This window comes from Malaya genurostris, chromosome 2 (genome assembly GCF_030247185.1).
Source record: "Malaya genurostris strain Urasoe2022 chromosome 2, Malgen_1.1, whole genome shotgun sequence".
NCBI lineage: Eukaryota > Metazoa > Arthropoda > Insecta > Diptera > Culicidae > Malaya > Malaya genurostris.
The window spans coordinates 257,160,973-257,178,831 of NC_080571.1; the positions used below are offsets into that span (position 1 = coordinate 257,160,973).

At 36.8% G+C, this 17,859-nt stretch overlaps 1 protein-coding gene across 3 annotated transcripts in view; it reads right to left on the reverse strand.

Moving 5' to 3' along the window:
- LOC131429619 (netrin receptor unc-5-like) overlaps positions 1–17,859 on the reverse strand; it is a 330,312-nt gene that overhangs the window by 79,050 nt on the left and 233,403 nt on the right. For all 3 annotated transcript variants that reach the window (XM_058593852.1, XM_058593853.1, XM_058593854.1), the window contains one exon: positions 691–933. In XM_058593852.1, the coding sequence (XP_058449835.1) occupies positions 691–933 (243 nt within the window). The remainder of the gene's footprint in view (positions 1–690; positions 934–17,859) is intronic.

Below are 17,859 nucleotides of genomic sequence, written 5' to 3' on the forward strand. Positions count from 1 at the left end.
GGACAATTGACCGGGCGGTTTCTGGTTTCTTTATGCGGGAGGTTGCCACTTCTGACAATGGGTCGGCGGCAAACCCAACCCGCAGGTTTGTGCCGTTGAGTCATCTTGATTTCGATTATGTAGCTTCGCCACATCAATTATCTACTAAATGTAAAAATAAATAATTGTTGGGGCAGCAAGAATTTTTTTTAAAAAAAACACTAATAATGTGATGTATTCGACAGTTTTTATCCGACGTTTCGATCACTGGTTCTGATCTTTATCAAAATAAGCATTTGGAAGTTTGTCGTCTGCATGTCAAAGGCCGCGATCCGTTATTTGCGTAATATAACTTCAACTGACACTTTTATTTCAACATAAAGTTCATGTTCAAAGGTTAGCATACGCTTTCCTGACGAGGACCGTAAAAACAACCATTGAATAACAAAATCACCTGTCAGAGTATCAGGAAGTTAAGCAGTCGTTCGTTTTTAGGAAGCCGTTGGGCTCTAATGCAATACTACATTGATTTTACGGCCATTTGATCATATCTAAAATGTGTTTCAGTTTAAATATCCTTTCATCGAAAAAACACTTTCGGCGAAAAAACCAAAACAGTTTTCGGTGAAATGGCTTTCGCGAAGCTTAGACTGCGATACTTTCTTTCAAATTCTTCTGCATCTGTAAGAAAAAAAACGCTAATGAACCTACCTGTGTCATCGATTCTGCAATCCCCGCCGCGACAAACAATCGACTGGCTGTCCTTGCCGTGACAACCGAAGGCACTGTTGCCCTGCTCATCCTGGTCATCCATCAGGGCGGCCAGTTGCTGGTGGTGCTTCACCAGAGCTTTGTCGTAAAAATCCAAACTTTGGGTGCGACAGGCTCGCCGTCGGATTTGGACGCATTTCGCCGAACAACTGCTCCAGGCAGACCACGCGGACCAGCGACGCACTGGAAGAGAGTCACATTTTTTTAGTGGTGTGATAACTCGTGTAGAAGAGATTTCCAAACTAATAACAAATTTAATTCAATTATTAAGACCAGACATCTCAATATTAGAAATTTATTTAGTTTGAAATAAGAGTTAAAACCGTAGCTAAGCCTGCATGAAAAAATAGCAACACAATATAAAATTCTGTCATTGTAATATTATAGATAGCAGCATTTTATTTCTATAATTCAACTAAAAATATCATGGGCATATATCTTATCTGATGCTGATGTAGTTTATTCAATAGTGTTTTATTTGAAGATATACCTAATGGATTAATTGAACTGCATGATACTGGGACATTTCATCAATAAGGAAATAAGATGTAATAACTAATGTTAATCCTAAACTGATATTGTACAACATCTTTATATTTCTTCGATAAATTATCAAGAAAATATCAAGTATCACTATGACAGCAGAGAAGACAAGATATAATAGTAATATTGGTTATTATTTTGATCGTTGTTTGTTTTTTGCATCTAGCCAGGAATGCTAGTCTCTTGTCATTTAAATAATATTTTCTTAATTATACTTCAACTTGCCATTGAGATATTTACAGATCTCAAAGATATTAAATTATTCATTTTCTTCTGACATATGTCTCTATGAAGTATTGGTTGAATTTCATTACGTTATAATTCATTACTTTTCAAAATTTTTACAAACATATATTGTTCAGTGGTTTTTATGGTTACAACCATCAACGAAAAAATTATGCAGATTGAAAAGAGTGCGGTTAGTCGTTTATGTCACTTATTAGATTATACATCCGGTACCGAAAGAGCCCACGGTGATATATTTGCACTTGATCCGAGGCCACTTTGTAGTTTAAGATTGTCTAAATCGATTAAGCCATCATTGAGTCAGCGAAGCTCACTTCGTCAGTTACGTCACTTATACGATCATATCGCCGGGACTGGGAATAATCGCCATGTGTCATTCAGTCTAATCTAACAATCCAATAGTAGCTTTCAGATGAGATTACGTTTTTCAAAAATGGTTCAGATATCTCCGGGAAAATTTAAAATATCAAAGAAACTGCGGTTTGTTGCCTACACCTCTTATATCTTATTATATCTCTAGAACCGGAAATGTTCTCTAAGACCCCTTAGAAGTCTATTAAATACCTAATACCCAAAAGAGCATAAGTGATCTCTTAGAGCAGTGATTTCCAAACTGGTCATCATTTTTCTATTGGCCGTAGGTCTGGCATCTTGGGAGCAGGGCATTTCCTTGAGCATGACGTTATTCGTGAAATACCACTCCATGATGCCGAGACGATCATTCCAGCCAAAACAGAACGAAGCTCTTGGACTGTTTGAAGAAAAGAAACAACGCTCCGGAACACAAATTTATTGGCTGATGATCGCGGTCATGATTAAAATGTCGCTCATCAAGTCTCGCGACTCATATTCCCAAGGTATTTGGAAATCTCTCTTCCAGTAACAGATGAATATTCCTGTACGAAATTTCTTTTAAATCTGAATGTCTTGATGTAGGTTTCAACATTCTGTACCCGGTAATCGAACTTCATTCGCTGCTTTTGCGACAGACCGACTTGATTTGCTTATCGCACGATCTGGATTTATCACAGTTATGCTTGTTTTTCAATTCAATGCACGGTTGTAGATGGCACTATCAGCTTACTAACGAAATCTTGGATGGAGAAGTTAGGGTTCTGCTGATAGCAGATGGCCATTCTTTTTGACAATTTTACGACTACCTGTGTTCAACTTCAACCCCTTCAGTTTTGCTACATTAATCACTCTAGGCTAATTTGTGTGCGAGTAGCTTGAATTTTCGCGATGGACGAGCAAAATTTTACACGTTGCTACTTTTGCTTCGATGCCAACTTGCGATCAATTCAATTAAGAGAAAAAGTTTCTAAGTTTACATGCAAACTTTCAAAGTTTAAACGCAATATGGGACGTCGGAACTGCGGACTGTGCACATTTAGAATTCTCTCAGAATGACTCATTTTCGATTTTTTACGATATAACACATGGATCAATAAATCCCGAGACTGGACAATGGAAACAACATTTTTTTTCGCAAAATTTTTTTTTATTCATCAACATAATCACCTTCTAGGGTGATACAATGGTTCCAACGTTTTTCCAATTTTTCAATACCATGTTTATAAAAAAATTTATTTTTCGCTTCAAAATAAGCTTCAGTTTCAGCGATGACCTCCTCATTTGAGCCAAATCTTTTTCCCTGGAGCATTTTTTTAAGATCAGCAAAGAGCCAGTAGTCACTGGGGGCTAAATCTGGCGAGTATGGGGGGGTGGGGAAGCAGATCAAAGCGCAATTCGTTCAATTTCGCCATTGTTTTCATCGACTTGTGGCAGGGTGCATTGCAGCAATCGCGGCACCCACTTGGAAAAAACCTTTTTCATGTTCAATTTTTCATGAATGACAGTAAATACACTTCCATATGATATCTGTGTCATCTTAGCAATCTCACGGAGCTTCACTTTACGATCTTTCATTTTAATTTTTGTCACTTCACTCACATTTTCCGGTGTAACGGTTTCCACGGGTCTACCCGAGCGTTCCGCGTCATTTTTGTCGGTACGACCACGTTTAAAGTTGGCGAACCACCGACAAATCGTTGCTTTTGATGGACAAGAGTCCGGATAACATTTTTCAATCCATTGTTTCGCTTGCACGGTGTTTTTATCCATTAAAAACAATGTTTTATCAAAACACGAAGCTCGGTTTTTTCCATTTTTTAAACAAACTACAAAACGACTTTACTCCAACCTCGATAACTCAGCTGTTTCTGGTTGGATCGACTAAAAATTTTGACCCGTTTCAAGCAAAGGTTAGTACTCTAGAAAAACGTGGTTACTGGTTTACTACGAGCGCCATCTCTGCTTTAGTCTTGGGACTTATTGATCCATGTGTTAATTGTTAATAAAAATCTTTCAAAAATTCACCTATAAATCGGTTCAATCACGAAATCAAGATTATTCAACGTTTGCGCCAATAAATATGCAAGTGAAGTGATTTGAAAATCTGAACTACTGACGATTACCTGTTTTTTTTTTTTTTATTATGGGGAATTGTTTTCGAAAACTAATGAGTTGTACGAAATTAACTGCCACCTATGCCAATTTTTTTGAAAAGCTATCCCGCACCTACGCAAAATACACACTTTTGGCCACATATGCCTAAGCCACATTTTGTATGGTAACACATCCAATGTTTAGCTTTGATGCATTGCCCAACGAAAAAGCAGACTGGAAAAATCACAGATAACTGATCACAGATACTAAAATACGAAACCTAGCGACATGAAATTTCGAAGACAGTTCTTAACTCGCAACCTTCCCGATCCGGGGAAATCATTCAACCAATTGAACTACTCTGGATGTGGTGAACAAAAACTAAATGTTAATCTATTAATTTAAAATTTTAACATTTTGGTGGGTGTCCAAAGGCCAAAGTGGGCACTCGACCAAAAAAGTTTGGAAACCACTGTCTTAGAGCGATAATAAGAAAGTGTAATTTACCGTCCACGTCACTTATACGCCTATACCTCCGGAACCGGAGATGTCTGTCATTTGATCTCCAAACTTCAATAATGACTCAGTTCCTCGGTCACCAGAAAGCACTACTAATGGCAGTAAAGTAGCCTTCTATGAGTACCAATATATATATATATATATATATATATATATATATATATATATATATATATATATATATATATATATATATATATATATATATATATATATATATATATATATATATATATATATATATATATAAGTTAAATTATTTCGGCGACGGATCTGATTTTTAAAAAAACTACTCTGTACTGTTCAACGGTTCGACTTAAAGTGATTTATTACAAATTTGAAAAGGTTTACAAAGGCCTCACTTGTCTCTAAATTCTCTGGAAAAGATATTTTATAAACATTGTAAACTGCTGAGCTGGTATCCGATGCTGTAAGCTGGCGTTGCTACTGGTGTACTTTATTGTATTTGTTATGTCTATTGCCGGACAAAGTTGAGATAAGTAAATGGTGAGCGCGTTTCGTTAACTTCTCCTTCCTCAAGTTCGGCACGTCCCGGGCCGATACTGTTTGGTCTTTCCGAATTTGGTTTTGGTAGTTGTTCGTCTTTGTTGAATAGCTTACTCTGTCTAATGAACTTTATCAAACAGATGAGTGATATTAACCCTAAAATTATACTAAATATGGACAGGCCCGTATGTATTAGGTATTTTGTCGAATGTATAGTTTGTAGATACTCCAACTTTTGTCTGTTGAGTATTTGAAATTTGTGAAGTTTCTCTATTGTAACGCTGGTTTCCAAAAACTTTTCTTCTATCTTGATTCCTTCGAACGGTATAACGATTGCCGGTTGTTTTGTATGCAACTCGAAGCTGCTATAGGTTTTGTCGTTTACAGAGACGGAGCAATTTGTGAAGTGTACGAGAAAAGTTCCAGAGATATTGCGATTCGTCAGGTTGCAATCGGTTATCAATTCAACCATGGTAACATTTTTGATCACAATATGGTTATCTGTCAATGGTTTTATTTCGGTGTCGGTTGCTGATTCGACGAATGAACATTTTCCGGACAGTCCTCTCAGTATATTAGAGTAACAGTCATCTTTTGACACGTCTTGTAGATTTTTGGAGTTGCAGAGTAGCTCGCTTTCAATTCTTTGGCATGGGGTGGTGAGAAAATAGGAGGTTTCCTTACTGATTATTGCTGTGTGGGTTGGTAATTTTAAAATTTTTCCAGCGATGGGTAACGGTTCCAAGAGTATGATGGTAAAGCTGCCAGGTATGAATTGGGGTACCAAGATAATAAAGTATATTTTCGATGATTGGTGAACGGCTTGCAGGTCTAGATACTCGTAGGCTTGATCCGTAGTTTATAAGGTTATGTTTTGTTCTTCTAATCTATTGCTGATAAATCTACTTTCTTCTGCTTCTAGAAATCTCTTAGATATTACATTTGCTTTTGCTAATTGAATTGTTTCAAAAATTGAGTTAAGATGATTTATAATTACGTCTAGCTGATATGAAATTTTGAAGATGTTTCCTAGAGCTGTAATGTTATGGTTAATATTTCGATTATTGATTAGGTCTTGTCTCATTGCAATTATTTGTTTTGTAATTTTTGTTTGTTGTTCATTAATGTTCTCTACTAGCCTATTTATCCTGGTTTCAATCTGTTTGTTAATGTGTACCTGTTTATTATTTTCACTGACTAGGTAATTATTAGCATTTCTGAGCTCCTCCAGGTCACGGTTTATGTGTATCAGATCATTATCATCTAGATTTCCTGTTATCATCTTAATGCCTGAGCCTAAAGCATTTATTAATCCTCGTTTACTTCTATTGCTTTTATTTGGATATAATGTTTTGTGAATTTTTTCTGCAGTTTCGAGTTTATCTTCCAATACATCTGTAAGGTCCTTGAGATTTGGGAAAATCCTGAGTCCCTCAACGATTTGTCTGAATTTATCAATAAGCGGTATGTATTTATCGAGATCGATTTCGTGATACACTTTGTGGTGACCTGTTTTTATTATGCATGTTCCTATTTGTAAGGCAAGTAGTCCAGGATTTTGGGAAAGGTTTAGAATTTGGATGGTTTGGGTTTGAATGAGCGGAAAGAAGAGGAATAATAGTATCATCATGTTCACTATCTGCAAAAGAAAATAGTATTAGTGTTTTCTGATTCTTTTTAATTTTGATTTATGCAGTTTCCTATTCAAGGCATCAGTAAACGTCTTTGTGTTATCCTGTTGCACTCGAATTGCGGAATACCGTGCTTTTCTTTTGTTACGAATTCCTTGCAACCTGATAAAAACTTCATCATTCGGTTCTAGTGCTGGTTCATGTTCGCGTTTTTTATTTCGTTGTTCAAGGTGTTTTTTCTGAATGCGTTTTAATTGTAGCCCGACTTCGTCATATAGTTGGTCTCTTTTTCCAACCATATCTTCGATGTCGAGTGGTCTTTCTTCATTATCTTTCAAGCCAAAAAAGATTTCCCGTGGCTTAAGATTCGTCACTGAATGAATTGTCTCGTTGTACAGGGTGCATGCAATTCGAAACACTTCTTTACTTGTTAATCTCTCGTATTTATCCTTTATGCATCTATAGATTTCTGCCAGTGTGGAATGGAATCTTTCGACTATTCCATTGGTTTCACTGTGATTTGACGGCGTGAAATAGATGTCAACATTGAGATTATCAAGTAAACCTCTAACCTCGATAGACCGTATGGATGGCTCATTATCCGAAACTATCAATTTTGGCCTTCCATACCGGCTAAACAAGTCAAGAAGAGCTTTTCTCAAGTCAGGTATGCTTCTGGATTTTATTGGGATTAAGGTCGCAAATCTAGAAAATTTGTCAACAGCTGATAGAAACATATCTGGTTGTGAAATGAAAATATCAACGTGAACAATCTCTAAAGGTTTTTTGGGAATTGGGGATTCAGCTAATGTTATCTTGAATGGGTTTCGATCGTACTTCATTTTGTTACAAATGGGGCAAAGTTTTATGTATTGTCGAATTTTTTTCTTCATTCGGGGAAAATAGTATTTTCTGGCTATTGCTTTTTGGTTTTCCCATATGCCTCGGTGGGATTCTTCGTGTACAGTTTCGATAATCTGGTCCTGTTCTTCTTCGGTTTTTAAGTCTTGTAAAATGTTTTGGGTGATTCTAACCTTAAAAGTTTTGCATCTATTGAAGTAATTTTTGTAAACGAGTTGGATGGTAGGGATAACACGTTCAGGACAGTAAATGCAATTAATTTTCCTAGGGTTCATGTATTCTTTGAATATTTTGATGATAAAAGGAACACCAAATGCTACCTTTTTCAGTGTTCTTCGGTATACTCGGGGGAAAATTTGCTCTAACTGTTCTTCGTCTCGATCTGAGAATTGAAGAACAATTTGATTAGAATAGTAATTTAAAGGGTGTAGCGTCATGGGAACAAATTCACTGTCGTCGGTGTCAACCGAATGTACAGTTGCATTGTCTGTGTTAGTATCGTCTTCTAACTCGTTAGCATTAATTTCTAACCGAGAGAGAGCATCCGCTATAGTATTCTGTTTACCCGGTCTGTATCTTATCTCGTAATCAAATTCCTCTAAAGCCAATCTCCAACGAATTAGTTTGCTGTTAGGATTTTTAAGGTTCAACCCATAGGTCAATGGTTGGTGATCTGTGTAGAGAATAAATTTTCTGCCAAAAAGATAAGGCCTAAAATATTTACAGGCCCACACGATGGCCAATAGTTCTTTTTCTATAGTGGCGAGGTTTTCTTCCGATTTAGTTAGCGTCCGTGAAGCGAAGGCTATGGGTTTGTCATAACCGATAGCTCCTTGGGATAGCACGGCACCTATTGCTTGATTTGAAGCGTCCGTAGTTAGAATAAATTCTTTACTGAAATCTGGGTATTGAAGAACTGTGCTACTAGTTAAAATATTTTTGCATTTTTCGAAGGCTTCCGTGAATTCCTCAGTATGTTGAATTGTCTCACCTTTTCTTAAACATTTCGTTAATGGCTTTGCTATTCGGGCAAAATCTCGAATAAATTTTCTATAGTAACCTACCACTCCGAGAAATCCTCGTAGCTCTTTTTCATTTTTGGGTAATGGCCAATTTTTTATCACACTTATTTTGTTCGGTTCGGGTTTTACACCATCTGCTGTCACGAGATGCCCTAGAAAAGAAACTTCTTTATGAAGGAACTCGCTCTTATCAAGTTGAATCTTCATATTGTATTCTTTCAGACATTCAAAAATCTTCTTTAAGTTTTCCATGTGTTCTTGTAGACTCGTGGAAAATACGATAATGTCATCCATATAAACGAGACATATCTTTCCAATGTATTTTCGAAGAATGTTGTCCATTACTCGTTGAAAAGTAGATGGAGCATTACGAAGGCCAAATGGCATTCGTAGAAACTCGTAGTGCCCATGATCGACACTAAAAGCTGTCTTCGGGATATCTTCCTCATGAACCTCGATCTGGTGAAATCCAGATGCCAGGTCTAAAGTAGTGAAATATTGCGATCTACCCAATTTATCCAAAATATCGGTAATATTAGGAATTGGGTACCTATCTTCAATTGTCTTCTCATTTAACTTGCGATAGTCAATGACGAGGCGCCATTTTTGCCTACCGGAAGCATCTGATTTTTTCGCAACCACCCATACTGGTGAGGACCATGGACTATTGGAAGGTTGTATAATTCCTTGGTCTAGCATTTTTGAAATTTGTTTTTGGATTTCTGCTTTATGGCAGTAAGGATAACGGTACGATTTTGCGTGTACTGGTATATCATCTTTCGTTGAAATGCGGTGTTTAATTGCGTTTGTAAATGATAAATTTTGGTCTTCTAAGTGGAAAATATCTTCAAATTCTTTAACAAGTTTTAGAAGTTTACAAGCTTCTTCTTGGTTCAAATGATCTAATCTTAATTGTGAGGTAAAGTTAAACTTTTTCTTGCATGTTGTAAATTGAGGAGTGTCAAATTCGAAGTTATTAATTTCCGCAAAGAGTGGACGATTCGGGTTTATTTTGACATCTGCGTTCGTGAGATTCGTTAAAATTACTGTGGCTTTATTATTATTAGCTTTGTAAATACCTGGTGCTACGGCTACGTCGGGTGTGAGAGGCAGAAGGGTTTCAATATAAAAATCACCATTCGGTGCATTGGTAGGTAGTTCAGCAATCACGTCTTCGTTACAATTTAGTTTCAATGTGTAGGTTGTAGGATATTTTCTCATCATTGAAATGGAATAATTAGGGAATTTAATAGAGTTATTTGAACAGTCAATTGTGGCTTCTAGGGATTGAAGAGTTTCATATCCAATCAATCCATCGAAAAAATCATGAAACTTGTGTAAGTAAAATTTTCCAGGTTGCTGATTAATGAATGGAGAGAAAAATATAAATTTATTTATTTCGTGTTTTCCGCTCACGTTTCGTACATACATTGGAGTAGTTCTAAGTATTGATTTGTTTTTCACATTTGCAGGGTTAATATAATTTTTGTTTGAGCCAGTGTCTATCAATAATTTTAGGTTGCCTAACTCGGTATCCATTTGAATGTATGGGATAAAATTCCTATCTTCTATTTTTCTGGCGGTGGTTCGAAATCCGCCGGAAAATTTAAATTGTCTTCAGTACTAGCATCTACATGTTCAATTGCTAACTGTTGACCTTCTAGTTTTGGATGAGAATTTTGATCGTATGCATTTTGGCTTGTGGTATTTATTTCTGGAATACAAAATGTGTTTGAATAGTCGAATTGTTCATAAGGGTAAGGGTAAGGGGTTATATCTGGATTGTAACTAAAATGTTCATAGAATGGATCAAAATACGGTGTTTGTTCAATGTTATGTAATTCTTCTACGTGGAATCTAGGTTGACCTGTTCGGAAAAACTGCTGTTGTGGAAGTGGTCTAAATTGTTGAGCTGGATGGGGTTGGAAGGGTTGTGTATATTGAGATTTCAATCCTGGGTGAATTTGTGGTCTTTGTGGGGTTTGTTGAGGATTTCTGTTTATATAATTCACTTGTTTTGACCTAATAGACTGATCAATGTCCATAGGTGTGGGTTTTGGAAATTTCGTAAACAAAGGCTTGGGTTCGAAAACGTTCCTAGGCGGTATTGTCACAAATTTTGGCATGCCCGCATTATAATACGGTTTCTGAGGGAATCCGTTAGCTTGTATTGGCGTTTTATAGGCTGGAAGAAATGGATTTTTCGGTGGCCTGGGGGGTGCATTGTTAATGATCGGTGTAAATTTTTTCTGGAAGTTTTGTTCTTCTATACAGGCATCGAAGGCTTCTTTCAAAGTGTATGGTTTTCTCGCACGTACATTCCCACCTATGGGCTCTTTTAATCCGCCCAGAAAAACTTGTAGTGCGTTTTGTTGATAGGTTTGAATTCTATCAGCTTTTACTCTTGTGTCGTTAATGGTTATATTAGCATTATTGATTAATAGCGACATAACGTGCTGCACACGTCCATAGAATTCTTCGACGTTGGTAGTTTGTGCCAAAGCAAATAATTCACGTGTTAGAGTAACAGCATCTCTTTTGTCACTATAGTAAGTAATTAATGTTTCTTTCATGGCTTCCCATTCGAGGCCAGTGCCATAAACCTCTAAGATCGTATCGGCTTCACCGATTATTTTATTCCGAATGGCTTGGGTCCACACCTCTAAAAAGGGTGTGTTTCCCATAGCTCTCAAAAAGGGAATTAAATTGTCCACAGCTTTTATGAATGAGTGCAATTTGACGGGGTTTCCGTCGAAAATTGGGAGGTCTCTGATCGCTTGTGGTGTTTGAAGTGAACGAATAATTCGATCAGCTTCGTTCATAATCCGCTCGGTAGCAGCGGCTGCCGTTTCTTCTTCGTTTGGAATAGGATTCATTGTAAATTTTATTTGGGTTTGTTAAACTAGTCACTTGGTTACTTAGTTATCTCACTTAAAAATTTTTTTTTTTCGTTTTCACTTGTACTTCTTTTTTCACTTTCACACACTCTATAAAATAATATAAATTTGCACTTACCTAAAGGTTTTGCGATAATCCGTCGCAGCGTATTTTAGCGATTTCCTCTCGCTGGGTTTATTGTTGGCCGCTTTCCGGTGGTAGTGCTGCTACTCCTCGATAAGCCGTCGAAGATTCGAACACCACACTTTTTCACTCGCGACACTAAGATCCTTTACGACTGCGCCAGTTAAATTATTTCGGCGACGGATCTGATTTTTAAAAAAACTACTCTGTACTGTTCAACGGTTCGACTTAAAGTGATTTATTACAAATTTGAAAAGGTTTACAAAGGCCTCACTTGTCTCTAAATTCTCTGGAAAAGATATTTTATAAACATTGTAAACTGCTGAGCTGGTATCCGATGCTGTAAGCTGGCGTTGCTACTGGTGTACTTTATTGTATTTGTTATGTCTATTGCCGGACAAAGTTGAGATAAGTAAATGGTGAGCGCGTTTCGTTAACTTATATATATATATATATATATATATATATATATATATATATATATATATATATATATATATATATATATATATATATATATATATATATATATATATATATATATATATATATATATATATATATATATATATGCCAATCGGAAGCTCATCTGTTGTAAATCAATCAGAATCCAGCTTTTAGGATGTACACTAGTCATAAATACGCATTATCAATGAATAGCCGCATATTTTGCTGAAGTCGGCCCTAATTCAGTCTCAAGAGCGTTGCATGTGCTTACTGGTTACCTGGTTTGTAACCTAAGATTGTTGAAATAGGTTCTGCGCGGGTAAAAATCTCGGGTTGGCGGTTCAATGCATAGGGCGCTGGTCTTACAAACCAGTTGTCGTATGTTCGAGCCTCGACCTGGAAGGATTCGTAGTGTCAGTAGAATCGTAGCACCAGCCATGCACTGGTTCTGTACACTTTGAATCGGCTGCGAAGTCTGTTGAAACAGAAGGTCAAATTCGACTACAGGAATTTAATACCAAGGCTTTGCTTTACGGGTAAAAATCTATTGCCGGTACCATGATTTTTTAATCATGAAATCATGAACCATGAAATTTCATGAGAAAAATGATTGATATCATGAAAATGTTCATGATATCAATCGTTTTAATCATGAAATTATGACTTATTATTCATGATAGACATGCCATCTCGGAGGAAATTGAGCGCATATAAGAAATTGCAGTTTCTCGCTAACTTAACATATACGTTACTTATAAACTACTAAACCATACTATTGAAATACTATGGCAAAACAATCAAGTGTGCAAGTGTCGATGAAAAAATTTGGATGAGAATTTTAATGCGAAATTGATTCGACAAGCAACGATACTTCTTGATGAGTACAAATACTAATTGCACATCAGAGGAGATAATATAGGTTCTTTAAGTTAGACGGAATGTGGTAAGTGTCTCAAGCATACAGGGTGTAAGGTTTCATTGATCGGAACCGACGAAAAATGACACTAAGTAATTAGAAAGAGTTATATATATAAATATATACAACCATACGGTCAATGTGTGTATATTTTTTTACCATTTTTTATAAATAAAAAAAATGGGTATAGAATTCACTCGAAATCGAGAAAAATTTTCCGAGGCCCGAAGGGCCGAATGTTATATACCAATCGATTCAGCTCGACGAACTGAGCAAATGTCCGTGTGTGTGTCTGCATGTGTGTTGGCAACAAAGAGGTCGAGATCTCAGAGATGGCTGGACCGATTTTGATCAAACTAGTCGCAAATAAAAGGTCTCCCCGTCACCCAGAACGCATTGAATGGTTTTGAGATCGAATGTTTACTTTTTGAGTTATACTAAGTATTATGCCAAAATTTTTTGTTTTTTGACAGTATCTGTCACACTTGATCTTGAAAACAGAATATGTTTCCAGACTTAGATTTCGCACGGTAATAGCTATCCAACAAGCCGTAGATTTTTAAAATCCGTCCATTTTCAACGGAGATATCGATATTTTTGTGTAAGCGACTTTTCGCCTTATTCCAGTAGTAGGAGGTTCGAGCGCTGTATGGCGAAGAAATGCATGGGAGCAATGTGAAACATGATTTTTTATACTGTTACATACAATTGCCTTGGACGGATTTTAGCACGGTTCGTTTTTAGCAACATAATCGTTCGAATATGACATATGTAAACCAGCATTTTCGAGTTGAAAGCAATTCCATAATTATATTGATTAAAACTACTTACAGCAATAAAAGCTGGAAGAACGTAACACCCATATACCATTCGAATCAGTTCGTCGAGATCAGCAAATGCGTGTGTGACAAATAATTTCACATAATTTTCTCGAAAACTTTCTTTTCTATAAACTCAGATTCATATGAAAGGCGCATGCTCCCAAACACGGTCCCTGAATTATGTTTGGATCCGACTTCTGGTTCCGGAACTACAGGATGATATGTGAAACGAAATCAAAATTGTGTAACTCATTTTTCTTGTAGATGGCTGAACCGATCTAAGATTCAAATGAAATCTAAGAATCATTTAAGATTCAATTGAAAAGTTTTAAGATCCAATAAAACATCGTGCCTTTCAGTCAGACCCAACTTCCGGTTTAGGGGATACAGAGTGATTGGTATAAAAATGTCTATTTCACATAAATTAATCAGGTTTAACGGGTTTGCAGATTTGGATAGTCGATAACCAAATAAACTTATTTCAGTTATAGTGGTATTCAGTTTTAGATTCTGAAAGTACCTAAAAGATTCATTCGCACTACGATTTCTCAAAGATGTCTACACTGATTTTTAAACATTTTGAAACAAATGTAAACTATACAGGTACTCAGGTGAATTTATTTGATTTCGGCAACACTGATTTTCGAATTCAGGTTTCAGTGTCATTTTTGTCGCTGATTTACTAAATGCTCGTATAGACTGTTCAGATCTTCTGCAATTGTTACACTTAGATATTCATCACCGTACTCTTTGTTTCCACGCATTTCTTAGAATACCCTCATACCCAACCCTAGAACTAACCACGGTTATTACGAACCTTTGACTAGTATGTGCCGCCTATTTAATAATTGCTCCAATGTATATGACCTTCATTATTCTCGTAATGTTCTAAAAAAGCTGTTTCTCAGTTGTCTGTCTCGATAGGTTCTAGTAATTAGAAGTATATTTAGTACTAGTTTTCTTTCATCATTGTATAATTTCTAAGTTTTAGTTTTAAGATATTATGTATTATGTATCATTTGAATCATTGTAATTTGTTGAAGCAAAGGATGAGGAGGTTTTATGCCTGTTGGAGAGAAAATTTTAACTAAAACAGCTCCACTGGGCTTTTCCCTGCTCCACAATAAACAATAAACAATTTATTTTATCCAATTCTGACTTCCGATTCTGGAATTACAGAATGAAGAATTTTTCAAATTCAAACTGATATAGAAGATGACAATCCCGAAAAATTTCAAAGTTGGACTCAAAAATATTGCAATTTATTCGTCATATGGCCATACGAATCGGTTTGGGTTATGCTGGTTCCTGAATACCGGCTCTGGAAGTACCTTAAATAACCGTAAACTCTAAAGTGAAAATAACTTCGACATATCATGGAATGTTCATACGATTGTCACACTTTTAGATTCAAATTCTATCCGATTTGCAGTTTCGACATTACAGAGTAATGAGTGATTAAAATCTCAAATTGCTGCTTAAAACGATGGTCATTAAAATAATGTCATGAGAATTAAAACACCGAAGAATATCCATGCAAAAAACACATGCGGATTGATAGAAAAAGGTATCATCTCACTGCTAGGTGGATTAAGCACGTTTTTGTAAATAAAAATGGTTGCCGACCAAAAATGATGGAAATAAACTTGCGACGACATTTTAATGTACTAAATCGTTATTTAAATAATAATTTGGCTAAGATGATAAACATCCTTTTGTAGTCAAGTGAACATTGTCAGACCGAAAATCTTGAGTGATTGTGCAGAGAAAATATGTCTGGGTAAGTACAGATTCCTTTTGAATTTTAGAAACAGTCGTAAGAGTATTCATAGCGAGGAAGGAGTAGTAAGTGTGTACTATAACAAAAGGAGTCTGAGGCCTGGTTGATCGAATATAACTTGAAACGGTAATTCTTCACAAACACAGACATTTTTGCATCTTAGAGATAGCTTAGAAGGTATTTAACTGGTTAGTGGAGGTTGAAGGTTTACGGTATGGAATTTGAAGATTAGACATGAAAATAAGAATGGGAAATGTTATGTTCGATGATGTTATGTAGTATTGTTTAATCGGGTTGTCTTCTAAGTTGTGCTTCATGACTTTCAGAGTATTTCAATTAGTAGAACTATTTCCATTCTTACCCTCAAAAAACATTTTCGAGCAACACCAGCTAAATCAGGTTTTTCGTTTTCCCAAGAAGTTTGAACAATTCTTTCGCTCAATCACGGCATATCACAATCCCATTTCACTTGACTAGCTCAAACGAATATCTTTCTCGCTCTCTGCTTCAATAAAGATGGAGGTGACAAACGCATTATTATTTACCACAAGACTCTTCTGGGTAGCAGCGTCTCTTTATGTTTCTTGATTCAACCTCACAATGTCAGCCTTTGCTTTGACATAAAATCTTGCTTTCAGTTGAACACGCTGCCGAGCGCCCTCACATATTCATCAGTCTAATATTCGCGCCTCGCAACGCATTGTCGGAGAAAAACTGCAACCCTTCGCCTACATGAGAGCTGATGCACGAGCGTGTTCCTAGATCCAGCCAATCGCCAACCGGCAGAATCTTGAATACCAGAGTAAGTAGCACTGAAAACTTCAAGTACCCGAAACCACTTGTCTAACCACTTGTTGGCTGCATGCAAAAAAAAAAACAGAACGACTAGCTTCATGGTGCACAGTGGGTAAAGTAAGCCAAAGGTGGTCAAAATGTTGACTCCCTTAGCAATCGGTTTTCAAATCCCTCGAAGCGAACTTGGTGCATTGTTCTCAGTCGCTTTTCCTCAAGCATATGGGAAATCTGCTGTCGTGTAGAGAGAACAAATTTCGTTGCAAATAGATAATCCTCACTTTCTTCGGAGTGACTAAGCACCGACAGGCTCGAGCCAACCACATTCTTGACGAATTCCCGCACGAACAATCTAAAGTGAAGGGCGCACAAAAATGTCTATTAGATTGCAAATCAGGTTAAAAATTGCATTCACATGCAAACTACGGTTCCCGATTCGAGCACCCGCACTCACTCCTTCTCCCTTCCATCCAGCAACGATGGATAGTTTCGAACTGGAAGCTCACTCAATCATCTTCCATCACACTTTGCTGGGTGAGCGCCAAAGGATTTTCCTATTCTACTACCCCGGAAAGTGATTTCTTTTGCTCAATCTTACAGCGCAGGTTAAATTTATTATACTTTTTTTCTTTTGTTGTTACAGAACCGATTCTTCTCGCTTGTTAGCCGTTGAATCCCTAAATTGGATTTCGGAAGCCGGGCACAATGGATCCTTCTTCGTTTTTCAATGGGAATTTTCATTCTTGGGGAGAAATTGCACGGCATCTTCGCTTTTCGAGGCGTGAAAATGTGCAGGAATTTAAGATATTTTCATTAGTGAAAAGTCGTTTCTCGGCAAACAAAATCGCTATAGAAAAAAGGGGGGAACAAAGTTTTATCGTCAATGAACAGTGATTCGTCAGAATTTACGGAATCATTTTGGAAAGTGGTTGAGTGGTTGAAAAGCAGACCCATTTGGGAATGAATCAACGATTTTAAAACTGTGAATTATAACGGAAAAAATGACGGGAAAAAAAATACAAGTCAGCTACAAATTTTACTCAGTTTAAAATTTAAAACTCCACACTAGTCACAAAATATGCGCTCTTTGTAATCAAGATTTAATTATAGTAAAAAAGCAGCATTACTCGATAGAATTGGTCACGCCAACACCTGCCATGCATCTATTTAATGCAAATAGTGAAGCACGGGGCCGGTTTGAACACCAGCAGTCGAACCGTGATCGCACTTTCCAGCACAAAAGACCTCCCACCGAAAACGGTTTGTTTGGCCATGCATAAAAATTCGTGCTGCCCATTTGGTTTCCCATATTAAAGCGTTCATCATTGTCTCCTTCCCCGTAATTGACCAAATGTAGACAAAAGTGGCATCGCGCTCCGCCAGATCCGTTCACGCTTATGTGCGGGCTGTCATGGCGCTCTTTCAAAAAATGCCGATTCGAGACTCATTAATTAAACGGCGAGCATTCAAATTACCGTCCGATTCCGCTTCATCCGTTTAATTTTTCGGACAAATAAATTAATCATTCAGCACGGTGCTTGTGCCGATTCGTATG